The 24466-nt window shown below is 42.1% G+C and overlaps 1 protein-coding gene across 4 annotated transcripts in view; it reads right to left on the bottom strand.

Moving 5' to 3' along the window:
• LOC101480832 (collagen alpha-1(XX) chain) overlaps positions 1 to 24466 on the bottom strand; it is a 45057-nt gene that overhangs the window by 18063 nt on the left and 2528 nt on the right. For 2 of the 4 annotated variants that reach the window (XM_076878402.1, XM_012923051.3), the window contains exons 2-18: positions 22231 to 22339; positions 16338 to 16442; positions 14167 to 14310; positions 10133 to 10312; positions 8672 to 8857; positions 8080 to 8247; positions 5455 to 5574; positions 5217 to 5381; positions 4893 to 5051; positions 4608 to 4780; positions 3559 to 3688; positions 2821 to 2966; positions 2427 to 2556; positions 2041 to 2180; positions 1268 to 1394; positions 570 to 709; positions 344 to 476 (exon numbers count right to left, since the gene is read on the bottom strand). In XM_076878402.1, coding sequence (XP_076734517.1) covers positions 344 to 476; positions 570 to 709; positions 1268 to 1394; positions 2041 to 2180; positions 2427 to 2556; positions 2821 to 2966; positions 3559 to 3688; positions 4608 to 4780; positions 4893 to 5051; positions 5217 to 5381; positions 5455 to 5574; positions 8080 to 8247; positions 8672 to 8857; positions 10133 to 10312; positions 14167 to 14310; positions 16338 to 16442; positions 22231 to 22339 — 2455 coding nt within the window. Of the gene's footprint in view, positions 1 to 343; positions 477 to 569; positions 710 to 1267; positions 1395 to 2040; positions 2181 to 2426; positions 2557 to 2820; positions 2967 to 3558; positions 3689 to 4607; positions 4781 to 4892; positions 5052 to 5216; positions 5382 to 5454; positions 5575 to 8079; positions 8248 to 8671; positions 8858 to 10132; positions 10313 to 14166; positions 14311 to 16337; positions 16443 to 22230; positions 22340 to 24466 lie in introns of those variants that run through there. The other 2 variants (XM_076878403.1, XM_012923052.4) reach the window with 2 other exon arrangements.

Below are 24466 nucleotides of genomic sequence, written 5' to 3'. Positions count from 1 at the left end.
AAAAGGTAACTGGGCCTAAAGACTAACAGGAGAAAAACAAGCTTTCTGTGATTCTATGATTTTTATTTCTGTGTTTTTGTGGTAATCTTGGATATCTTAGGTTGTCTCATTACTGTCACATATGTCCTATCATTAAAACACTGGCTTCTAACAACTAACAGTGTCTCAAAAATAATGTAATAAATAAACAAATAATATGGATGCATGACTCAAATGCATGACTTTTAACTTGTGTATTTTTTAGGCTGAACACTGCTGCTAATGTGACTAAGGTAAATGGTTTCATCAGGCTCGCCCTTCCTGAGTTTGAGAAATGCTCAGGATCAGAAAATGTGTGACTCACAGGTGCTGTAGCGTATGGCCACAGCTTCACTCTGAGCTCCATCTCCATAGAGTGCAGACAGTGAAATCTGATATTCTTTATCATCCTCCACCCCTCCAAGAACTGCTCCTTCACTGTCACCACTCATACGCAGCTGAAATACACAGCAGGGACACACAGGACAACAGTTTATATCGTATTTTTTAATTCATAATATGTACTCCAGCAATCCAATAATTTTCCCCACCTGTCTCAGGTCGCCTCCACTTAGGGAGATCCACTTAATGAGGTAAGAAACAACATCATCAGCTGCAGCTTCCCAGCGCACCATGATGTCACTGTCTGAGAAATTAGTTACCCTAAGGTCTGAAGGAGGAGGCACCTTCACTAGAAGAAAAGAATAATGTGTATGGAAATAAAAAAAAAGAGAGAGACAGCTACATTATGACATTTCTCATTATTAATCAATAACATTTACAGTACTGTGCAAAAGCCTTGAGCCAAATGCTGAAGTATTTCTTTGGACATTATCTGTTTTTTCACTCCTTTTTAGTCCAGTTTTTGTACCTGACCATTTTCTGAGGAATGCTTTGTTTTGTTTTGTTTGTGGAACCACTCAGCACTGACCTACCAATCATTCAAGAATTTAAAAGCATCTAACGCAATTGATGAACCAATACTGTGTCTGCACATAACAGAACACTTGGGAAAGAACCGATTTTTAATCTTTAAGCACTTTTTTACTAGCAGCCTGCAACAAAAACACACCATTTATTCCCATTTCCTCAGTTCAATCTATGGAAAAAGAGCAAAGATAGCAAAGATTGCATCAACAAGTTTATACCCAAAAAACTATTAATAAAAAAGACAACATGAAGTCAGTTTGATCTAACAAATGTAGCCTAAGGTGATGCCTTCATGCCAAAAACAAATATTTTGTCTTACGTGTGGTGACGTTACTGGTGAGCGCTGCAGACAGGCCTTGTGCGTAGTGAGACTGAACAGAAATGAGGTATCTGGAAAGAGAGGAAAGGTTCTGCACCAGCACTGAGTTCACTCCTGTCACTTCCACCTGGAAGGATATTTAATATATATCAATGACTGACATGGCTGAGGCAGCATTTCATTTATCAAACATTTTGAACTGTTAATGCAGTAAATGGGACAGAGTACAGAAGCTTCTGTACATTAGTCTAAAGTACAGAAGCTACACTTTACTTTATTAACTTTACTAAACCATTAACTATCAGAGAGAAACTGCATGACTGCAAACATGACTCACTTGTCATATCAGCCTATTTGGAGCACAACACTGTGGCGGTGGTAAATTACAAGTGGTAATTTAGTACTTGGCAACAAGATGTCAGACCTCCAATAAAGCACAATTCTTTGCACAATATTCAAGAAAACTGTCCCCACTAAAGATGGAAACATCTTTCATTACTTGAGGCACAACCACACCATAGAGTACAACCAGGTTAAACAAATGACTCCACTGAGCATCACTAGTTAGACTCCATATGGCAGGAAGAGCACACTTTTACTGATGAGTTACCAATGGTAGTAAAAGTGAGCTTTTAGAAACTGGTTAAAAAACTTGAACCCAGATACAACATGCCATTTTATTAGGTGCTAATGAAATTGAAATTGTGTAGTCTCCTGAAGAGTTACAAGGCTAAGTTACCTATCCTTTAAGACTGGCTTGTTTGGGAAGGTACCTGCTTGACATCACTGCCGTGGTTGGTGCTGTAGGTGATTCTATGGCCGGGGACATCCCCAGCCCCGGGCACCCAGCTCACCTTCATCATACTGTGGGTGACCATCGGGAACTGAACACTCAGTGGTGTTGGGAGGGGGACTGCAAAGTAAAAAACGAAAGCAGAAGAACTTTGAAAGTGCACTCAAGTGTACTGAAGTAACTTTGGAAAGGTACAGTTACCAATGTCTATATTACAGAAGGCTGATCTTTGACCATTTTAGCAGAGGAAACAATGGTAGAGTGCAGAACGGTGGAGAAGGAGAAACGTTAAAATAGGAAATCATAAAGACACAGTGTAAGTGAAAGTGAAAAATCCGGTCTTAGACTGTTTAGATAATGTCTCACATGTGGTGGTAACAGCAGTGACAGGGTCGCTGGGTTCCTCCTCATAAAGCGCATAAAGAGTGACAGAGTAGTCTGTGGCTGGCAGTAATCCTGCCAGCTCCACCACAGTTTGTTCTGCACCAAATTTCTCCTGCAAATACAGAAACAACATCATTCATCCATCTCATTACTGAGCGCAGTGCTTTGTACTGGGACTGTATCTGCCAACATTAGTGTAAGGCTGAACACTGATGTTGTTGTGATGTGGTAATAGGCCACTAGCAGTCAGTAGTCTAAAATGACGGCGAGTTATTGAAGATGAATGTTTAGGAACAATAAGCTGCAATTACAAGGTATTACTTTTTTCTGTATCATTAACCAGCAGCAAAATATAGTCAACACATTCTGTCATCACCTCCTTGGCATCATCAGGCTCTCCGTGGCTGAGTGCTGAGTACAGGATCAAGTACTGTGTTGCGCCGGGTGCAGCACCCCAACTCACTTGCAATGTGCTGTAAGATGAAGGAGTCACTTTCAAGTTGGCAGGCATGGCCAGTGGCACTAAGAGGAAAACAGACATGTCTTTGTAGTATACACACTTTTGAGTACTTTGTTTGCTGAGTACACATGGTGTGTAAAGTAACAGTGACAGCAACCAAACTTCCATGGGTGTAGCTTTAACTTTAACTCCTTTAAATAATGAATCACATGTGTAACTGTACTATTATAACCTCACTATGATGCTTGTAGTATATGTATGTTTTTTTCCCTAGATGTGTTATTCAATGTATGTTTTTTCCCCTAGATGTGTTATTCAATCTGGATGAAACTTACTATATAAACTGCCCAGGGTACCAGTATTATTAATATCTATATAGCTTTAGGGAATTCTTTTTATAACACTAAAAGCTGTTTTTGCCAACTCACTATATAAGTGATATAATGAAAATAACATTTGACTGTTCCTTGTTATCAGCAGAATATAATTTAAGGGAATTCTGCTGACTACAGCAACTTCATACTTACTGATACTGTAGCACCTATGACAAAATTACCACATTTCATAAAGGATGGAGCTGGAATTACTCTACATTTGTGCTAACTTTCTATACCTATCAATCTTTAGCACCTTTAACACTGATGCTAGTCTTACATGTTGTGACAGTCCCTCTGAGCGCTAAGCCTACGTTGTCCTCATACACGGGAAAGATAGAGACGTGGTACAGAGTTTGAGAGGAGAGGCCTTCCAGCAGCACAACAGATTCTGAGCCAGGTAACACCACCTGGAAACAAAGCACTGCTTAGACTAATAGTCTGAAAACATATCATACATAAGACGTGACATACATATGATCGATCCGACAACTAAACCCAAAGAATATGTAGCAGCACTGGATAGTATTTGCTGTTCCTCTAAACAAGGATCTTATTGTTGCTGGACAGACATAGCACATGTTACATGTTCTACACATTCTGGGGGTTTTTATACCTTATGAATCATCTAGGAATATACATATATACATCTAGGAATTTTTGTAATAGCAGTGAAGTTCATTTCTGGACCTGGAAATTGTAAAATCTTCACATTGACAGTTGAGATTTGTTTACATAACCATCCTTGTGCTTTAAACCCATATGGCAACAGTGCCTGTGAACCAAGCAGCAGCCTCTGTGGCTAGAAAGTGAAAGTGAATGCTCCAACCCCAGAACTGAAGTCCAAATAGCAACATGAGACAGGCTTCAAAACAGGGGAAAAAAACCTTGTATATCAAAAATGAACAGACCACGATATCATCCACAGCTCAGGAGAGGCCTAGCAAACAGTTACAGGTTAAAACCGCCTTTTTTCACATTCATCTCTCAGTCAAGTAATGTAGAACTTTAAACCACATTCACATTCATAACAGGAAATAAGTCAGAGGCTGAAATGTTTTATGTATCAGACAGTAAACAATGCTTTTTAATAAGGAGTTAATAGGATACTTTTAAAGTCAGGTGGTTGCTCTTTTGTTATGTTCAACATTTAGCTAGCCCCTACCAGCATTAACATTTATGCCTCAGCTCAACCTTCTCATCCAGATATGATCACAACCATATTAAAACAATCACAAAGATACCAATAGCAAAAATGCTAAACTTGATGTAGAGTGGTGCCTAACCCCATTTTTATTTACAGCATGTGAAAAGAGGCAAGATGCTAACCTCCTGTGGACTCTGACTCTCAGCACTGTGGTACACAACTCTGTACTGTTGGACCGGCTTCACAGGATTGGTCCAGTGAAGCTTCACCTCTCTGGAACCAAGTTCTGAAAACCGGAGATCAGTAGGACTGGGGTAGGAGAGGGTCGGATCTGCTGTGGAACCAGGCTCCATTCCTGAACACACAGAAACACAGAGCATTAAATCTCCAGGAAACATCTGATGCCATTAAAAACAACTCAGTTTAAGGCAGAAAAACATAGATAGCTACAAAGATGGGTGGCATACGCTTTGTGATGCCACGCTCCTCTATCCTCCCGCACAATATGTGGACCAGGCGTGCCACCAGCTTGCTGAGCAGAGGGAAGTCATTAACATTGTAGACATTCAGATCCACTGGCTCCGAGGCCACTTGTCTCAACTCCGCTTCATCAGCGTTCTTTACACCTGAATAACACCAAGTTGTGCGTTAGTTTAACCAGCTAAGGACATAACATGTTAAAATAAGTAGTGGAACCCCTTCTGAATCTAGTCTAATGGCTAAGTAGTTTTAGTCTAAAGGCTAAATTGAAAAAAGGAAATCACTTGACCTGCTCTACTTGCCCATCTTACCGACAGCGATGATTTCAATGCCTGCATTTTTCAGCCGGGTGGCTGCAGCAATGGCATCATCCTGAGATTTCCCATCAGTCAACAACACCAGAAAAAACGGAGTGTCAGATCTTGCACCCGCACTGGACCTCATGTTCTCCTCCATGACATGGAGTAGTGCCTGACCTGGAGACATGGTTAGACACTGACAAATGCACGGTACACATGCAGTATCAAACAGCATCAGCTGAGTGTGTACCTGTAAATGTGTTTCCTCCCTTATATCTGAAGTTCCTCACTGCCTCCAACAGCTGCTCTTTAGAGGTGAAGTTGTTAAGGTGCCATTCTGTGCGTGGGTCTCCACTGTACTGTGTCAGTCCTAAAACAAAGATTCTAAATTATACATGATTTTATCATCTATGTTAGTTCATAACAGACAGAATCAAAAAGACCGCCAAGTTCTTCTCTGAGTGATCCATTTCAATATGTCTGTGCTTTAATTGTCCTTACCTTTTGTTGTCACCTCATAAACAACAAAAGGTTGTTTATGATGCTGGTTTTACAGCATTTTTTATGGAAATAATGGGTGTAAATAGTGTTGTTGCACCTTATATGAAGGCAGCACAATATGATAAAGTGTTGCACACATCAGGGGATGATGACATGAAACCTTGGCATGGTAAGTAAAAGTCGATATTTTAATAACTTCATGCACAAATGGGAACAAGCCAAATATTGATTTGACTTGTCTCTGTTTGAGCCCTGTGATAGCCTAGCAGCCTGTTCACAGTGTCCCCAGTCTCTCACCCTATCACAGCAGGACTTATTCAAGATGTTTACTGTCATGTACACCGCAAAACACAAATAGTTACGCAGAGCAATGGAATTCTTACTTTGCGGGTTCCCTTCACATGACTAAAACAAAGTATCTGTATTATATCTGTGACCTTGACTTTATTAACAGGTGAAGAAGAAGATGAATGGATAGATGTGTCATGGTCCGTGGTCCTGTGTGTGGAATGTGTGATGCGCGGGTAGCCACACCCCCAGGCTGGGCCGTCACCGGCACACCTGCTCTCCATCGGGGTGATTACCTGAAGAGCTACTTAACCCGGCGCTGACGGATGCTCCACGCCAGTCCGTTAATCACCTCTCTGTGGTAACTAGACTCCCGCGAAAGCGTTGCATTAATATCTTGTTGGAGCTGCGTTAAATCTGCTTACTTGTGTCTAGGTTTCGATCCGGCATTCAGCGTCTGCCACCTGCCTGTCCTCCTGCTCAATTGGATCACCCGGTGCATCATCTGGCCCATCCACTACCTCCACGGATTTCCCTCTCACGGACTTCCCTCCCCAGCTCCCACGGTCCCGCTCTAATCGTAAGCCAACTGGTCTAACTCAGTTTTGATGTGTTTCCTCCGCTTCCCAGCTCCCTAGTAATCTTCTCCCCTTTCTGTTGCAGCCTCCCACGGACCCGATTCCGGCTTCCTCGCATCATTGTTTCCCCGGGTTTTTTAGTTCCTCGTTTTGCTCCTTTGGTTTTCCCGGGTCGCCTTTTGTTATTATAATAAAGTGTCCTTTTCTGCTAGCGCTTGAGTCTGCATTTGGATCTTTTGTGCACGCGCGCCGCGGCGCATGACAAGATGGATATTTCGTTTGTATGAAACATGGTAGAACTTATTTTATCTAAACAAATAAACACATGTAACATTAGTTGGGTGATTTCTGGACCAAAAAATTGAATTCATAAATGTTCACAAAGGATGAAAATAAACCAGTAATATGACACATAGCAGCTCATACACTAACCACTAACAGGGAGGAGCAGCGAGCCTTGGCTGCCATGTGGGCACATTATATAACCCCGTTCTCCTGGTCAGCCTCTTCCCACATGACGGTCAGATGTAAAATATCGCAAACGGACTTTGAGAAATGTAGGATGGAAACTTTATATAGACCATTAATAATAAACAGTTAATTCGTAGTCAAGTCACCGTTAGTTAATAGTTTATTACTATTAATAATCTATGAAATACTGACTAATAACCTTTATAAAATGGTTAATAGCTGATTTGTAAACAATGTAAACAATACCTGGATGGTTACAGTAACATTTCAACATAAAACTATAAAACTTTAATAAAGACTGCGCAGTGCAGCAATAAACGTTGCATGATGGCTCAATAGCAGTCACTGTAACAGCTATTCATTATTTATATGCTTAAAATAACTATGTTAAAGGAAACACTATGAACCTAGTCTATGAATCGTTCTTTGACTTGTTAACTTTTGCAAGCTGTTTGGTTAAGTATACATACCAAATCTAATTCATTTAGGAACACAGGCGCTTTGGATTAAATGAGAAAGCTGTAGGCCCACGCTAAAGAATACAAACATTTGTGTGTATTTGTTTCCCTGAGACTGTGAACAGGTTCAGGATCAGGGATCAGTAATAAAACCAATCAAATAACAAAAGTAGCTGGAAAATACACCATAAAGTATATAAAATGTTATGTGTCCCGATGACAACAGATTACAATTTTTATTACATTACACATTTGACTGTGTATAATTTATATTTTTTACAAAGTATAAACATGAATTATAAAATTATGTAGTAGTAAATTATATGTGAGCAATAGTGACAGTAGTAAATCTGCGAGTACAACAATAAAAATAACCTACAATAACAACCAGAAGGCCAGAAATGTAATGAGCAAAGCAAAAAGAGAAACAGAGTGATGTCAATACTCCTGCAACAGTGTGAATGATGATGTCAGGACATCTACAGTGTGGCAATACTTCTATTTGAAATCTACTATGACTTTCACAATGCTAGTGATGAGAAATGTTTTCACCACCATACTCCACGCTCTGTTTCTCACCAATCTGAATGTGATTCGGTCCAATGTGGAAAGGTGTCACTAGGCCCTCCAAGAAGTCTCGGACGCGTCTGAAGTTAATGCGTCCGATGCTCCAGGAGCCGTCCACCAACAACACGATGTCTGCAGCTGCATCACTCGCACATTCAAATGGTTTTCTTGAAGACATACCTTAATAAATAACACAAGAAGCAAAGGATGTAAAGAACACACGTACTTTAAATGAGGAAACAGATGGCACCAAAACTGTTTTTAACGTGAAGGCGTCTAACTATTGTGTACATGTGTCGACATGGTGCACAGATGCAGGAGTGAGCTTTCATGCATGTGAACGTCTGTTTCTTTCCTTCGATTATAAAGGACAGAGGCGAAACAAATGCCCTGTAGCCAAACAGAATGGTCTGTCATTATCGCTTAGCTGTCCCTCCCCCCTTTAAACACTGTCATCACATTTCAAACACTTACTGTTAAGTTACAAGAGAAGGAAGCTGGTGGAGGCCAGACATTACTTTAGTTTAAAATGAGTGATCACTGCTATTGTGATTGGAGATTCTGTCAGGTTTATGTAACACTGGAGGGCACTGTTTATTGGTACCTGGCTGGGTGGGAAATGGGCTCTTTCGGGGTTTCTCCTGAGCTGGTTCACCCTGTGTTGTTCCCTGCTCCTCCTTGTTCTCCATCTTGGAACGATCCCGCTCTTTCTTCTTCTTCCTCTTCTCTTTGCCACTTTTCTCAGAGGTCTTATCTGGGAGTTCAGAGGGGGTATCTGTAACTGGAGGCTCTGGAGAAGAGAGGTAATAGTAACCACTTGGGTGGGGTTACAGTAAGATAAGCCAAAATTGTTTAGGGGACCAGATGAGGCTGTGCATGACAAGAAATCTGATGACTTTAGATTAGTCTGAGCTCATAAGCATCAAAGGGAAAGTGAGAGAAAACCTTCTTTAGCTGTTAACAAATAAACATTTTCATTTCATGATAAACATTTGATAAAGTCAGAAAAAAGTCCACAGTTTTCCCCAGTAAGTATTTTGACTTGTTTATGAAACTGTGTGGGAGTGAATAGTTGCCAGCAGCCAATGTAGTGCAAAAGAAAACATGTATGACTATGGCTCAGATTATGTGAGCTTGTTGCTAGCTCAAGTCAGCTTTGTAAGCATTATCCATGAAAGAGACAAAATATATGTGTCCTATCTGATCACGCCACTGGCTGTGTCCTTATTCTGCTTTGTGTTGTTTTGTGGTAACTTTTACCCAAAACACTAATATCATCAGCAAAGCACGTAGTATTCAGAGATCTATTATTCTGATGAATAATAACATGTCTCAAACTAACCAATCGTGGCAAGAACATGTTGTGTGCTCTATGTTTTTGTTTTGTGTGGCTTTGTCACTAAGAGCTGTCAGAAAACACCTTAACCCCCCAAAAAACGTACAGGACTCACTATTTTTTTAATATAGAGTTATGGTCACAAGCTTATATACACTCATCATGGGCATGAATGTCAATTTGGGGTTAATTTTTCTTTCCATCCTCAATTACTAAAATAATAATTAATCAATTAAATGAATTAACTAATGAATGAATTCATTACTTTAATTACTGAGTGCACAAGGTAGAATTTATTTGGGATTTTCGAGATTTTTTCAAAGTTTTTGACAGTAAAACCTTTTTCTAGAGGGCATTTGAGTTGTCCATATGGGAAGCTACAAATCTCAGTCAATGCTCAAGGTGTCAGTTTTGGAGCAGGGGCCTCTTTTCATAGTTGGCGCCCTCTCTGTATATGGTGCACAGAGCTAGATAAATATCCATGGAACCTAAGTTGCTTCACACGCCATTATTTAGGAAACTAATAAAGGATTACACTGGAGCAAGCACAATATTCAATAAACTAGTGGCTGTGATATAGTGGTCACTACTATCCCTTGTGACCATAGCAACCCATTTTATAATATGTTGCTGCTTAAAAGGTTAGCATCAAGGGAAAACATGAGAGTCTAAAATTGTCAACAATAATATTGTCTTTCATATTTAATGCTATCTACCACCATAAACTACCTGTAGTACTGGCAGAGGCAGGAGTGGTAGTCGTAGGTTCTGGATACAGAACTGTTGGTACATCCAGCAGAGCCTCTGTTGCATCTTCCAGTTCTCCTGATCCTGACCCACCTGGCAACAACTTCTTCCTGTGCTCTCTGGTGCCACTGCGGATCATCTCCTCCTCCCGCAGAGTCTGCACTAGAAGAGAGAAATGTTGATCATCTGTGTGTATATATGTATATATATATATACATATATACACATATATATACATATATACATGTATATGTGTATATATATATATATGTGTATATATATATATATATATGTGTATATATATATATATATATATATATATGTGTATATATATATATATATATGTGTATATATATATATATATGTATATGTATATATATATATATATATATATATATATATATATATATATATATATATATATATATATATATATATGTGTATATATATATATATATATATATGTGTATATATATATATATATATATATGTGTATATATATATATATATATATATATATATATATATATATATATATATATACACATGGTTCACGCCTACTGGCTGAAGAAGCTGACTGCACTCCACGAGCGTCTGGCAGCACAAATGAACCAGCTGCTAGTTAACGAGAGACACCCGGAATGGCTAACTGAAGGCCGGACGGTCCTGATCCCCAAGGACCCCAAGAAGGGACCGGTCCCCTCCAACTACCGACCAATAACCTGCCTCAGTACTACATGGAAGCTCCTGTCAGGCATCATATCGGCTAAGATGAACAGGCACATGGGTCAATACATGAGCGGGACACAGAAAGGAATTGGCAAGAATACCAGAGGCGCAAAACACCAGCTACTGGTAGACAGAACAATCAGCCGAGACTGCAAGACCAGACTGACCAACCTGTGCACTGCCTGGATTGATTACAAGAAGGCCTATGACTCAATGCCCCACAGCTGGATACTGGAATGCCTAGAATTGTACAAGATCAATGGGACCCTAAGAACCTTCATCAGGAACTCAATGGGGATGTGGCGTACAACACTAGAGGCCAACTCCAAGCCCATAGCACAAGTCACCATCAAGTGCGGGATCTACCAAGGAGATGCTCTGTCCCCACTGCTGTTCTGCATAGGCCTGAACCCCCTCAGTGAGATCATTAACAAGACTGGCTACGGATACCGACTACGGAACGGAGCAGTTGTCAGCCACCTCCTGTACATGGATGACATCAAGCTGTATGCCAAGAGTGAACGAGACATCGATTCACTGATCCACACTACCAGGCTATACAGCAATGACATTGGAATGTCGTTCGGACTGGAGAAGTGTAGTCGGATGGTAACAAAGAGAGGGAAGGTAGTCAGAACTGAGGGGATTGAACTACCAGAAGGCAATATTGCAGACATAGAGGACAGTTACAAGTACTTGGGGATCCCGCAGGCGAATGGGAACCATGAAGAGGCCGCTAGAAAAGCTGCAACCACCAAGTACCTGCAGAGGGTCAGGCAAGTCCTGAGGAGTCAGCTGAATGGTAAGAACAAGATCCGGGCCATCAACACGTACGCCCTGCCCGTGATCAGGTACCCTGCTGGGGTAATAGGCTGGCCAAAGGAGGAGATAGAAGCCACTGACATAAAGACAAGAAAGCTCCTTACCATGCATGGAGGGTTTCACCCCAAGTCCAGCACCCTGAGGCTGTACGCTAAGCGGAAGGAAGGGGGCCGGGGACTGGTGAGTGTCAGCACCACAGTCCAGGATGAGACAACGAACATCCAAGAATACATTGGGAAGATGGCCCCAACTGACCGAGTGCTCAGTGAATACCTCAGGCAGCAGAAACCCAAGAAAGAGGAGGGAGACGAGGAACCATCATGGAAGGACAGAGCCCTGCACGGTATGTACCACCGGCAGATAGAGGAGGTGGCTGATATCCAGAAATCCTACCAGTGGCTGGACAAAGCTGGACTGAAAGACAGCACAGAGGCACTAATCATGGCAGCACAAGAACAAGCTCTGAGCACAAGATCCATAGAGGCTGGGGTCTATCACACCAGGCAAGACCCCAGGTGCAGGCTGTGTAAAGATGCCCCAGAGACAATCCAGCACATAACAGCAGGGTGCAAGATGCTAGCAGGCAAGGCATACATGGAACGCCATAACCAAGTGGCCGGCATAGTGTACAGGAACATCTGTGCCGAGTATAACCTGGAAGTCCCGAGGTCAAAATGGGAGATGCCCCCAAGGGTGGTGGAGAATGACCGAGCTAAGATCCTGTGGGACTTCCAGATACAGACGGACAAAATGGTGGTGGCTAACCAACCGGACATAGTGGTGGTAGACAAACAGAAGAAGACGGCCGTAGTGATCGATGTAGCGGTTCCGAATGACAGCAATATCAGGAAGAAGGAACACGAGAAGCTGGAGAAATACCAAGGGCTCAGAGAAGAGCTCGAGAGGATGTGGAGGGTGAAGGTAACGGTGGTCCCCGTGGTAATCGGAGCACTAGGTGCGGTGACTCCCAAGATAGGCGAGTGGCTCCAGCAGATCCCGGGAACAACATCGGAGATCTCTGTCCAGAAGAGCGCAGTCCTGGGAACAGCTAAGATACTGCGCAGGACCCTCAAGCTCCCAGGCCTCTGGTAGAGGACCCGAGCTTGAAGGATAAACCGCCCGCAGGGGCGTGCTGGGTGTTTTATATATATATATATATATATATATATATATATATATATATATATATATATATATATATATATATGCAGTTAGTGGTACAATGGATTACACATGTGACTACAACTCAAACTACTCTAGACTAGACTCATGGTTAAAGGTCAAAGAACCTTTATGAGCCCACTGTAGTCACTTCTGTCTCCGGTTATTCACTGTGCTAAAAGTTGCTTTAATTCATATGCAAACACAAAAGGAGAAAAAACTGTAAGATCTCCAAAAGTCTTTTTAGCATATCTTTGTCTGGAATTAAGGGACAAAAATTCTCAGTTAAACATTTATTATGTTTTCTATGTTATATTGTGAATACAAAATGGGTTATTAAGAGCTGCAAATGAGGATGAAAAGTAAGAATTGCCTTGACACAGTAACAGTATTAAATAAGTAAGGGACCCTGAGGGAGTAAAAATAAGATCAAGACACATCAGGAAAGAATTCCCAGACTGCCATCATTCCAACATGGCAGCCGGCGTTCCGAATTTCCAAGTTGAGGCATTTTCTGGCCTGCCTGGACACGCTTACCTCGACACAGTAATCTAATACTTCTTTCATCCTTTGCAAGCAGCCAGAGGCTACATGAAAATATAACACAATCACATGAGAGAATCATTTACACCTTTACAATATGTCGACTGTGAAAGGGACTCACAAACTGGGGAGGAAAACAACCCAACGGGCTACAATGACCGAGTCTAAGCCTCCAAACACAAGTGACCCTTCATTAAAATGAATCCTACTATTTCTGTCATTAGGAATTAAATTAAATTAAATCTGCTCTCCTCCCTGCAAGCTGCTCCTGCTTAAACACAGTCACGCAGTGTGGGTGACTGTGAGAGGCTCTCTGGCCCAGAAAGCCATCATCGACTGTAACGTTACCAGTAAGTTTGTGTCAGAAGGCAGATTTACAATCCTGGAGAAACACTCAATCCAAGCATGTAATCCAACTGGTAATATTAGTACTCAGCCACTGTGAGCGTGAGGTTATGGGCTTGCATGTGTAAAAAAATGATCTTCAGAATATTATATAAGATGACAGCTGTCACTCATTTAAACATTACAATCTACATGAACCTCTTGATTACTCTCAACAACTCAAATATATTTATTATCTCCTACTACTATCTCTGCTCAACATACAAAAAGCTTCTTACTTACACTGTAAGTAGGAAACTTAGTTTATATATAAAACTAATATATAAACTTACTAAATGCTAAATATATAGTCTCACAACAGACAGACGATTTTAAATTGTCTCCATTTCTCCGATCAACCCTGCTGTCTTTCTTACTTGTGAATCGTCTCTTTGCAAGAAGTTTCTCTGTCGTCCCATTGAGCACAAGGACCTGGAGGTAATATTCCTGACTGGAGTCCAGACCTGCCACTGTTGCCCGGCCCCGGGTGGTAGTCAACATGAGCTCTGGCTGTGGCACCTCTGGAAAAAACAAGCATTTGGGGTGACTAATCTTTCTATATATGTAAAGCGAATTATATAAAAACACATCACTGTGTGACATTGAAGACAGAGTTTGCATAACTTGAATTATGCTTGAATTCAACAGGAAACATAATAGAAATGGCAACTATTTGTGAAGCATGTTTCTGGAGATAAATAGTCATTAATGAATTAAAATTGTGATGTATCAACTTAGAAAGTTCATATACAAATTACTGATTTCAAATTTTAGAAACATGTGAGCTCAAAAACTTACCAGCTCTGCAATTTTGACATCACTCCTTTGTTTGCCTTCGTAAGTCAAAACTTTGACTTCTTATGTATAATTCTGACATACGAGGTCAACATTTTTACTTCTATATTATATTTTATATAATATATTTTAGTGGATCATGCAAAACTAGGCAGTATATTTTTTATTGCTGAAGTTATTAGGTAAGCAATAAATCAGTGAACAAAACTTCATACCACTGCCATATTTTTCTGGAACAAAAACCAAAAAAGACCAGGACTAAATCTTAACAAGGGTCTTTTGAACAGCCAACAGTTCCTACTTTTTCTTCATCTGATCTAAAAAATAACTTTTACACACTTTCTACGGTGCATTTTCATCTGATCCTTCAAATTCCAGATACCTGTTGAAAGTCTGGGCACTTCTTTGTAATGACTTTGGCAGAATTGGACAGCCTTACCGCTTTAATCCTTTCAGCACAACCTTTTCATTCTCTTACTGGCATCCTACAACTTTAAACACACTACAAAAGTGCTGCATTAACTTCTTCTTTTAAGTTCATCTCTGTCTCTCTCTTAGACCTGCCTAGACTTAGCTGCGCTGTGTGGAATGGGAGCTAAAATGCCGACAAAGAGAAAACAATGCTTAGGAAAAATCACAGATGTGGAGATAGAGGGGAGGAGAATGGGCTGTATTTTTATCCAAATTATGACCTGCAAAGCAAGAGAGCTGGCAGTCTGGATGGCAAAAGAATACTTTACCAACCCATTTTTAAGCAGTTTCAAACTAGACGGGATGTGTGGTATAATAAAAGCTTATGAATAAACTTCATGATGTTTATTATGTCATTAAAAACGTATAATTATTATACATTTGAGACACTTGGGAGCGAGTGTACTGCTGGAAACCATAGGAAAATGTTACATAGCATTTTCAGGATTGAGTGTGTTCCTGTTGCTTCCCAAACACAACCTTACTTGATGTGCAAAACGGTGTTGGAACATTTAACAGAGAAGCAAAAACTTCACACACCAGATGTGCATCATTATACTAAAATACCTCTGCACAATAATACAGGACAAATCTCTTATTAAATCAATCAAGTGGCAGTGCCTGTTCATTGACCGTAGAGCCCAACCAACATATCGGCCAATATGATGAATCAGCATTTGCAGTGGCTGATAAATAAAAATCAAAGAAAGTACAGAAGAAACACCATTCAGCCATGTTACGAGTTTTGATGTTGTACCGTTTGTCTACCAGAGGATACTCTGCAACTTCCTGTTGGCAACACGCGTTGCCAACACAACCAAAATGTAAATGAACAGTCCACGAGTTGTAAGAGTAAAAGAACCGTATTTGTAACTGTACTGTTATCTTAGTGAGTACTTACATGAGTTAGGGAAATCTGTTTACGCTTTGTGTGGATGAAAAAAAAAATTCTCATAATATATTGTTAAATCACCAAATATTGGTATTGGTCTTAAAAATGCTATTTTGGTGTTTGTTCTCTTCTTTTAGAAAATCCTATCAAGTGATATTCTTAATCCTCCCAAACCTTGATGACCAGTGGGTACCACCTGTGAACGCTACCAAGGTTGTTGTTTTTCTTATTTTTCCTACTCTGAGGACAACATGTGATTTCAGCCTAAGACCTGATTCATACTTTCAATTTCATTCCAAGGCTTTTAGATAGACTTTGTAGGTATATCAAATTGGAGGAGCTCCTAACTCTGCTGTCAGAGGACTTTCTTCACAGCTGAAGAACTCTCACCTGAAATCGGTCTCACTCTGACCTTGTAACCCTGAACAGGCCCATCAGCCTCCTTCCACTTCATCTGCAGTCTGTCTTCAGACAGGACTGTCAGCTTAAGACGACCTTGACAGAGACAAAAAGAAGAATAAAAAATATCTGGCTTTAAAATGTTTAGCGCATTTTTCTGGTTAAAGACTTGGGTCAAGGGAAAAAGTTGACATGACATTTGCAGACTTTTCAAAGATCAAAGACACAAGCAGTGAAACTTTCTTCATTCTTCCCATTCTCTCACTTCCTTCTCAACACATCAAATTCATCTCTTGTTCTGACTTTATCTACATAATTTCCAGCAGAGTTTTCCCCAACAAGCAGTGTCTTTCATGTTTCCATCATGCATCCATCAAAGCATGCTCTGTCCTCCCATCTAGCATAGAAACAGGAACAGGACGCCAGTTGGAGACTGCAGGTTCAAAGGTCGTGTCAGAGGAACGTCACAAAGTTACACTGTGACAGGGTTTTGTATTTACTATGCAGTGGGGTTATAGATGGAGAGGAAGATGGGGAAGGAGGGGAGGGGATGCAAAACGGAAGTAAAGAAGACATGAACAGCATGAATTACAGAACTTTATAACTTGTGTGAACACATGACCCTCAGCACTCAACAGATCCTTTCCTGACTAGCAAGCATCCATGTAAAGGCCTCTGTCTGCGACTGTGTACTGGGCCCAGGGGCCACTGGGGGGTCTTCATCTACATGTGTGTCTGGCAGGGAATCACATAGGGACTGACGGGACTAACAGTCTAACAGATCCACTAAGAACAACAACTTTTCCAGACAGACAGGCAGTTATGCAGCCAAATACAGTATCTGTATTGTGCTCTACGATTTATGGGCTAAGAACAGCTGGATTTGCCTACTATTTCCAGTTCAACATAGGGCTGCTCAATTAATCGAATTTTAATCACGATTATGATCTGGGCTTTCAACGATCATTAAAAATGACTGAGCCGATTATTAGCCCCTCCCTCATTTATCCGCGACACCTTATAAACCGGTCCTGGCGCAAAAAAGGTTGGAGACCGCTGATTAAGAGGACCCGAGGGAAGCTCGGAAAGCTCGGAAAGCTAAGCAGAAGTTATTTGGAGAGGAGAGTGACTGCCGTTGGTTGAAAAGAGAGGTAAAAAAAAAAACTTCAGTGGTGTTGCACACTATTTTATATTATTTTTTAAAGTCATTGTTAACCCTTTAAAGCCGGTCAAAGCAGCACGCTCCGTTTTGTGTAACTATTTTTAAATCCCTGTAGAACCTGAACCGTGTAAGCTAGCGCAATAATTTGTTTTGCATATGAAACCGGAGTTGTTGTACTTACATCTTATGCCATCAGCTTGTCCTCGGTCACGGGTTCCTTCCACATATAGCTTTGCAAAAATTGCATAAAAAGCGCTTGCAGGAACAAAACCGTAATATTCCAGAAACACGCTTTGCCGATCCGATCAGCTGTTCGTAACACTTCCCACAGTGAAACAGACGTCAGCGCGAACTATCGCATGTTCGCCATTTCCTGGCCGAAACTGGAAGTGACGTCATTTTCACGGAAAATGTAGTTTTTTTTTAACTTGTAGGCCTTAAAAGCCTATACTGGTCATGTTTGACTTTTCTGAATAGTTTCTGGGATGCTTAGAACTCAAATTGCACTGCTGGAAATAGTTTATTTTGATGCACCTGCTGTTTTTGCATCATAGGATTGTTTTTTTGGTTTTTCCTGCAGTATATAAAAATTGGTGTATCTCCAAAAGAAAACTATGAAGACACTCAAACTAAATTTCCTGTTGTTGTAAACTATTTTTTGCAACTTTTTTGTATTTAAAGTTTTGAGGGATAAACCTCTTAAATTTCTCCAAGTAGAAATATATGTAAAAAAACCAAAAACGATTTTCAATTTTTTTGTAGTTTATTGCACTTTTTTTGCAATTAATGTAGTTACTATGGACTTAATGCATACATATTATTAAAATATGGGCTATAACAGTTAAATAGAAACTTGAAATGCTTCCACAAATGGCACTACAACATGTAAAAAAATAATATAAGCTCTGGCGGACTTGGTTCTATAGTAGGTCTTAAAGGGTTAAATAAATATCGTCAAATAATCGAGATCTCAATTTCAGTGAAAATAATCGTGATTATCATTTTTGCCATAATCGAGCAGCCCTAGTTCAACACTCAAAATATAATAAGTTCCTTGAGACTTGCAGATTGTTTCTTTTATGGGATGTAGTATTAAGTAACGATGAAGTCCATCCATCCATCCATCTTCATCCGCTTATCCGAGGTCGGGTCGCGGGGGTAGCAGCCTAAGCAAAGAGGTCCAGACCTCCCTCTCCCCAGCCACCTCCTCCAGCTTGTCCGGGGGAATACCAAGGCGTTCCCAGGCCAGCCGAGAGATATAATCTCTCCAGCGTGTCCTGGGTCTGCCCCGGGGCCTCCTCCCGGTGGGACATGCCTGGAACACCTCGCCCAGGAGGCGCCCAGGGGGCATCCTTGCCAGATGCCCGAACCACCTCAGCTGGCTCCTTTCGATGTGGAGCAGCAGCTGCTCTACTCTAAGCCCCTCCCGGATGGCCGAACTTCTCACCCTATCTCTAAGGGAGAGGCCAGCCACCCTTCGGAGGAAGCTCATTTCCGCCGCTTGTATCCGCGATCTCGTTCTTTCGGTCACTACCCACAGCTCGTGGCCATAGGTGAGGGTAGGGACGTAGATCGACCGGTAAATTGAGAGCTTCGCTTTTACACTCAGCTCCCTCTTCACCACGACTGACCGGTGCAGCGTCCGCATTACTGCAGCCGCAGCCCCAATCCGTCTGTCGATCTCCAGCTCCCTTCTCCCATCACTCGCGAACAAGACCCCGAGATACTTGAACTCCTCCACTTGGGGCAGGAACTCATCCCCGACCCGGAGTGGGCACTCCACCCTTTTCCGGCTGAGAACCATGGCCTCAGATTTGGAGGTGCTGATCCTCATTCCCGCTGCGTTACACTCGGCTGCGAACCGCTCCAGTGCGAGCTGGAGGCCCTCACCCGATGAAGCCAACAGAACCACATCATCCGCAAAAATCAGAGATGAGATTCTGAGGCCACCAAAGCGAAAGCCCTCCGCCACTTGGCTGCGCCTAGAAATCCTGTCCATAAAAATTATGAACAGAACCGGAGACAAAGGGCAGCCTTGGCGGAGCCCATCACCCACCGGGAACGAGTCCGACTTATTGCCGGCAATGCGAACCAAGCTCTTGCAACGGTTGTATAGGGATTGAATGGCCCGTAGCAATGGGCCAGACACCCCATACTCGCGCAACACCTCCCACAGGACGCCCCGAGGGACACGGTCGAATGCCTTCTCCAGGTCCACAAAACACATGTAGACTGGTTGGGCAAACTCCCATGCACCCTCAAGTATCCTCGAGAGGACAAAGAGCTGGTCCAGTGTTCCGCGACCAGGACGAAAACCGCATTGTTCCTCCTGTATCCGAGGTTCGACTAGCGGACGAACCCTCCTCTCCAGCACCCTGGCATAGACTTTCCCGGGGAGGCTGAGGAGTGTGATCCCCCTGTAGTTGGAACACACCCTCCGGTCCCCCTTCTTGAAGATGGGGACCACCACCCCGGTCTGCCAGTCCACAGGTACTGCCCCTGATCTCCACGCAACATTGCAGAGACGTGTCAACCAAGACAGCCCTACAACGTCCAGAGCCTTCAGGAACTCGGGGCGGACCTCATCGACACCAGGGGCTCTGCCACCAAGGAGTTGTTTAACTGCCTCAGTGACCTCGCCCCCGGAAATCGGTGGGTCACACCCCTCATCCCCAGACTCTGCTTCCTCCCCGGAAGACGTGTCAGTGGGATTAAGGAGGTCCTCGAAGTATTCCTTCCACCGCCCGACAATTTTCTCAGTCGACGTCAACAGCGCTCCGCCAGCACTATACACAGTGCAGGTAGAGCACCGCTTTCCCCTCCTGAGACGCCTGACGGTTTGCCAGAATCTCTTCGAGGCAGTCCGAAAGTCTTTTTCCATGGCCTCTCCGAACTCCTCCCACACCCGAGTTTTTGCTTCAGCCACTGCCCGAGCCGCATTCCGCTTGGCCTGTCGATACCTGTCGGCTGCCTCCGGAGTCCCACAGGCTAACCAAGCCCGATAGGCCTCCTTCTTCAGCCTGGTGGCTCCCTTCACCTCTGGTGTCCACCATTTGGTTCGGGGATTACCACCACGGCAGGCACCAACCACCTTGCGGCCGCAGCTCAATGCAGCAGCTTCGGCAATGGAGACGCTGAACATGGTCCATTCGGACTCAATGTCCCCAGTCTCCCTCGGAATGCTGTTGAAGCTCTGCCGGAGGTGTGCGTTGAAGATCTCGCGGACTGGGGCCTCTGCTAGACGTTCCCAGCACACCCTCACTACGCGTTTAGGTGCACCAGGTCTGTCCAGCGTCCTCCCCCGCCACCTGATCCAACTCACCACCAGGTGGTGATCAGTTGACAGCTCAGCCCCTCTCTTTACCCGAGTGTCCAGAACATATGGTCGCAGGTCTGGTGATACGATTACAAAATCGATCATCGACCTACGGCCTAGAGCATCCTGGTGCCACGTGCACTTATGGACACTCTTATGTTCGAACAGGGTGTTCGTTATGGCCAAACTGTGATTAGCACAGAAGTCCAATAACAAAGCACCGCTCAGGTTCAGATCAGGGAGGCCGTTCCTCCCAATCACGCCCCTCCAGGTCTCGCTGTCGTTACCCACGTGAGCATTGAAGTCTCCCAGCAGGACAACAGAGTCTCCAGGTGGAGCACCTTCCAGCACCCCCCCCAGGGACTCTAAGAAGGCTGGGTACTCCGAACTGCCACTCGGCGCATAAGCGCAGATGACAGTCAGGACCCGTTCCCCGACCCTAAGGCGCAGGGAACAAACCCTCTCGTCCACCGGGAAAAACCCCAACGTACCGGCAGCAAGCCGAGGGGATATAAGAATACCCACCCCAGCCCGCCGCCTCTCACCAGGGGCAACTCCAGACTGAGACAGAGTCCAGCCCCTCTCCAGGAGACTGGTTCCAGAGCCCAGACAATGCGTAGAGGTGAGCCCAACTATATCTAGCCGGTACCTCTCAACCTCACGCACCAACTCAGGCTCCTTCCCCACCAGAGAGGTGACATTCCATGTCCCTATTGCCAGTCTTGGCAGCCGGGGGTCGGTCCGCCAGGGCCTCCGCTCCTGGCCGCCACCCGGCTCACGATGAAGTAAATATGGAAACTAGCAAAGTCTCAAAAATACCTCAAAGTAATTGGTTTGTCCTTATATGTTCATTGTGACATGGTGAGTTGTTCATTATCAAACTAAATACATACATTCAGCATAATAAAAACTGTGCTATAGAGAAACACAGTCTTTGGATGATTATGACTAATATGGTTACATTAGTTCAGTTCATTTGGTTTTGGGAGTGACTGCTTTTCCAGAGAAAAAGACCTCGCTATCATTCTCTTCATAGCAAATATGTTTTGATGCTTGAATTCAAATAAAATCATTGACCCGATAACTTGTATGCTGACAGTACCAATTAAAAAAGGTTCTGCCATCCGTGCCAACCTGATTTTTCTTGTCACTGTGTGGATACACAATGACAGTGACACACAGAAAGCCTCAAAAGCACAGACATCAAATGCATAGAACGTCGGAATAACTGTTTGTATAAATGTGGGTAAATGCTACAGAACACAAAGTAGATACATTATGCCAAAGTTTGTGGGTACAAGACATTTATGTGCAAAAGCTACACAGCAGACCATCAAGACATCAATGCGACTTCACTATTAGCTTGTTTGGTAAGAGTCAAATGATTATTAGATATATGTGTATACCTTGGCCATGGACAGCAGCAGACAGCAGCAGGACACTGAGCAGGAAAAATGGCATTAGCCAGGAAGATGACAATGATGTAGCAAGGAGGTGAGGAGACATGAGTGGAGTCTAGAAATATAAAAAATAACGCTGTCAGTATTATTTCATTTATGTATGCTCTTATTTTTACATACACACACACACACAAACACACACAAACACACACACGTCATTAGGTACACATGTTCGACTGACTTTTGACGGAAATATCTAACCTGCCCAATAAGCTGGCAGCAAACCAGGCATCAGAATGATAAAGAAAGGTGATTTAAGTGACTTTAACCATGGCACAGTTGTTGGGTTTACAGAGAATGGTTTGAAAAGAGAAAATAACCAGTGAGCAGCAGTTCTTTGGGTAAAAAAGGCAACAGTAACTCATAAAGTCGATTTTTACAACCAGGGCATGCAGAAGAGCATCCCTAAATGTACATATCGAACCTTGAAGCAGATGTTCTACAGCAGCAGAAGACCACACACAGTTTCTGCTTCAGCTAAGAACAGGTAAGAGGAATTCACACAGCACTAGATAATCTATGATAAATGGACTGTTCTTATATAGAGCTCTTCTATGCTCTTTGAGCACTCAAAGCACTTTATGCAACTTCCTTCATTCCCACAGTCACACACATTCATACACCGATAAACACATCAGACAGCAGCTTGCTCAGTATCTTGCCCAAGGGACAGTCTGTATGCAGTCTGGAACAGCCAGGGACCAAACCACCAAACTCCTGATTATTAGATGACCTGCTCGACCTTCTGAACATGTAAAAAAACAAACAAACAAACAATGAATTTTTCATGATGGTGTGTTTTTGAGTTCAATTATTTCAGCTTTTCAGATTTTGTTTTTTAATTTTCTATTTCACAATATAAGATTTGTGGATCAGATTAGAATTTATAAATCAAACAAATGAACCAGTCATAAATCGTATTCTACATTTGTATAGCTCATTTGAAATATATATTTCTACTTTGGAATACCTTTCATATCAACATAATGGGGGAAAAAAAGCTATTAAAAAACAGGTAGTTTTCCCATGGAAATTTTTATGTCTGACTCAGACTACAGATGTGCCTGATTTTGTCCAATTACAGACCTCAACACAGCTAATGATACACCAGGCTATAATATTAACAAATGTACAGCCCTTGAAGAGGCCGTAAACCTACCATGCTTCTGTCTGAGACCCATTAACACTTTACACAACATCCATTAAACACCTTCAACTAATTCTAGATCCCAGGACTGAACTTATTTTATATATATCAAATGTTGTGTTTTTTACACTCCAAAGAAGGAACATTATTTGGAGTCTTGGAATCTTCTAAGAACAATAATTTATTGCTCAAAGCTAAAAGACCAAACTAATTTTTTAAAATCCCACTTCCATAAAAAAAAAGAAAAGTTCAGACACCATGTAAATCACAAAGAATTTAAAAAATTTAAAGCCTTTAATCAAAAATAGCCAAATTAGTTTTGATTAAAAATTTTAAATTGGTACTTTTCAGTTTTTTTGATTTTTAAGAAATCTGTCCTCATTTCAATTTGGTGCCAGCAGCACATTTAAAAAATGTGGTGGGGTGGCAACAGAAAACAAAACAACTAAACTAAAACTGAGAGAACATTTACAACCAGCTAGGCAACCAGCAGCATGTCACATGCATGATTTGCTCTAAAAGCCCTCTCAAGGAGTCTTTTATATGTAAAGGGAAGGTTTAAGAATATTGCTCAGGATCAAACTGCAAAGAGTTTAGGAATTTCAGCGTCTGCTTTTTTTGTTCCCCAAAAATCTTACTAGAATTTGTAATTTTGAAAAACCCTGTAAAACTGTAGGAAGATGATCTTTAGAAAACAAGGACGAAAGGAATGTCATTTGTTCTTTGTGAATAAGAACACTGTTCAACAAACACAGGCTGAACAAAGACACAGTTAACACAGCTGGAGTTCACAGACCAGCTCGGCTTATCCACAGCTAACTGGTGAAGTGTGACATGGAAACACAAGTAGAGATAAGGAGAAATATCAACACACATACAGAGACCCAAAGATACTGATTTCACTGTAATAATTTATATTAACAATAATTTGACATACAGTACTGTGAAAAAGTATTTGCCCACCCCCTGATTCCTTTTTGTTGTTGTTGCATTTTTCATACTTTAAACCCCAGATCATCAAACTACCACCACCAT

Source organism: Maylandia zebra, linkage group LG20 (assembly GCF_041146795.1).
Source record: "Maylandia zebra isolate NMK-2024a linkage group LG20, Mzebra_GT3a, whole genome shotgun sequence".
In the NCBI taxonomy this organism is placed as follows: domain Eukaryota; kingdom Metazoa; phylum Chordata; class Actinopteri; order Cichliformes; family Cichlidae; genus Maylandia; species Maylandia zebra.
The sequence above is the reverse complement of the archived record's forward strand: the minus strand, read 5'-3'. Positions and strand labels throughout refer to the sequence as shown.